Here is a 2104-nt window from a genome sequence, read left to right as displayed (position 1 = left end):
GCACGCACACTTGCAAGCTACGTACGACGACCTCGCAAGCTGCTTGCTTGCTCGCTAAGCCACGAAATCTCGCGCGCGTACGATCGACGTGTTGACCCGTGCGCTGCTGGCTTTGGCGCCAAACCTTTGCTAGCCTAGCCCAGGTGTGCACACAAACAACTGGCTACGCGGGTCGTACCGTCACCGTGCATCATGAGCTATTCACGTACGTAGCCCACACGTATCCATCAAATTAAGTCGATATGTGTAGAGTGAGAATATGCTCAAGATCATGAGATTAATATTCGTTAATGATACATATGTACATTATTCATGGATAAGCACACACAAACCAATGAAAGAATCAATCCTTCTGACGAGCTGATAGCCCCTACCTATCTAGAGCTAGCTAGGTGCTAGGTCTAATCCTGAAGTTACAATGAACAAACCGATGGACTAGAGTTCCTACTTTACATACACAAATGAATCAATGGTCATCACTAATCACCAGCAAGCTATGAACAGTTATGCACACCAACTAATCAATCAGCAGATTCTACCCTAAACTTTGACCAGGTATATGCAGCAGGTAACTGTGGATTTACGCCGTCAGCATGAGCCTCGGCTTCTTCAAGGAAACGGGCTTGAGAACCTCCTCCCCATCTTCCGTGACCGCGCACCGCTCCGGGATGTCCGGCAGCGCTGGCAGGTTCAGGTCGAAGCCCCGGCTCGCCGCCGTCGCGCTTGCCGCGGTCGCCTTGGCAGCCAGCTTGTGCGCGGGCCCCGCGGCGGCGCTGCCGATGGTGCCGTCGTAGTGGCACCTTTTGTGGCCGCCCAGCGCCTGCCCAGTCGGGAACGTCTTCCGGCACACGTTGCACTCGTGCAGCTTGCCGCCTCCAGCGCCGACCGCGGCCTCGCCGGACCCCGACGAGGAAGCTGCCGCCGCCGCCGCCGCCGCCTGCGGTTTCAGGTCCTCTGCGCCAGCCGGCGCCGCGGTAGGCTTCCGGTGGCTGGCCTTGTGGCCGCCGAGCGCCTGGTAGGACGCGAACACCTTGCCGCAGACGGAGCACCCGTGCTGCTGCTCCGACGCGGCGGCAGGGGCGCTGTCGCGGTGGCCGTGCGCCAGCATGAGGAGGCAGAGCGCGAGGTACTCCTCCTCGCTGGGGGCGAGCGCGCGCGGCCGCCTCGAGCGCTTCCGCTTCGACCACCCCTCCGCCTGCCCCAGCAACGCCGACGCCTCCTCGCTGGTACTGCTAGACGCCTCCATCTCCTTGCTCGGCGGCGACGGTACCATCGCCGCCGCTTCAAGAACCGCCTCCACGGCCATGCCAATCAGAGCTCACGTGCGTATATCTTTCTTGCACACCTGAAGAACAGCAGAGTAGTAGGAGCAACCAGTGGGCAAGAGAGAGAGAAAGTTGTGAGCAGAGCAGCTCCTGCGAAGGTGGTTTTATACGGGAGGGGCGACGAGTTGATCTAGCAAAACGTGTGCGCCTCTGACTGCTGAAAAGGAAGGGATTCTTGAGGTCAAAATGGCACTTGGAAGTTGGAACACACTAAAACGGGTGGGATAGGATCATAGGATAGGAGACATTGGACGGATTCGTGCGCGCGTGGAGTCAGCTAGGGTGGTCTAGGCTCCACGAGATGGAAAATTAGGCCTGGAATGGTGTGGGGAAGACAGGCGGCGCCAACTGCCCAAGGGATATGGACGTGACGTGTATAGAGAGTGTGTGGTGAGGTTTAAGGCCTCGAGAACGACACAACACGCATATGCGCCGTGCTTCGGTGTCAGCTGTGACAGTGTTTGGGCATTACAGGAAAGCAAAGATAAGTATGTTGTACAATCTTGCCTTACATAAAAAGATTATAAGATTTTATGATATACTCCTCTGTCCCAGAATATAAGAACGTTTTTTACACTATGCTAATGTTAAAAACGTTCTTACATTTTAAGACGGAGGGAATACTTCACAAGTGGATGGGCTCCCGGTGGCTAGAGCGCAGTGATGTGTCTTAGCTGACATGGAGCCTCGGCTCGGGTGTTGTGCCCCACATTCTCATCTTAATTTAAAAAAACCCAGTAGAGGCTGCTTTCCCTACTGGCCTATTTAAAAAAAATTGC

General features: G+C 55.6%; 1 protein-coding gene across 1 annotated transcript; it reads right to left on the bottom strand.

Moving 5' to 3' along the window:
* Positions 1–260: 260 nt before the first annotated feature.
* Positions 261–1532, bottom strand: LOC125555696 (zinc finger protein 1-like). The gene has a single exon (XM_048718563.1). It carries the CDS (start codon positions 1304–1306, stop codon positions 581–583), a length of 726 nt encoding a protein of 241 aa, XP_048574520.1. The 5' UTR covers positions 1307–1532; the 3' UTR covers positions 261–580.
* Positions 1533–2104: the final 572 nt, after the last annotated feature.

The sequence above is a fragment of the Triticum urartu genome, chromosome 5 (genome assembly GCF_003073215.2).
Source record: "Triticum urartu cultivar G1812 chromosome 5, Tu2.1, whole genome shotgun sequence".
Classification (NCBI taxonomy): Eukaryota; Viridiplantae; Streptophyta; class Magnoliopsida; order Poales; family Poaceae; genus Triticum; species Triticum urartu.
The sequence above is the reverse complement of the archived record's forward strand: the minus strand, read 5'-3'. Positions and strand labels throughout refer to the sequence as shown.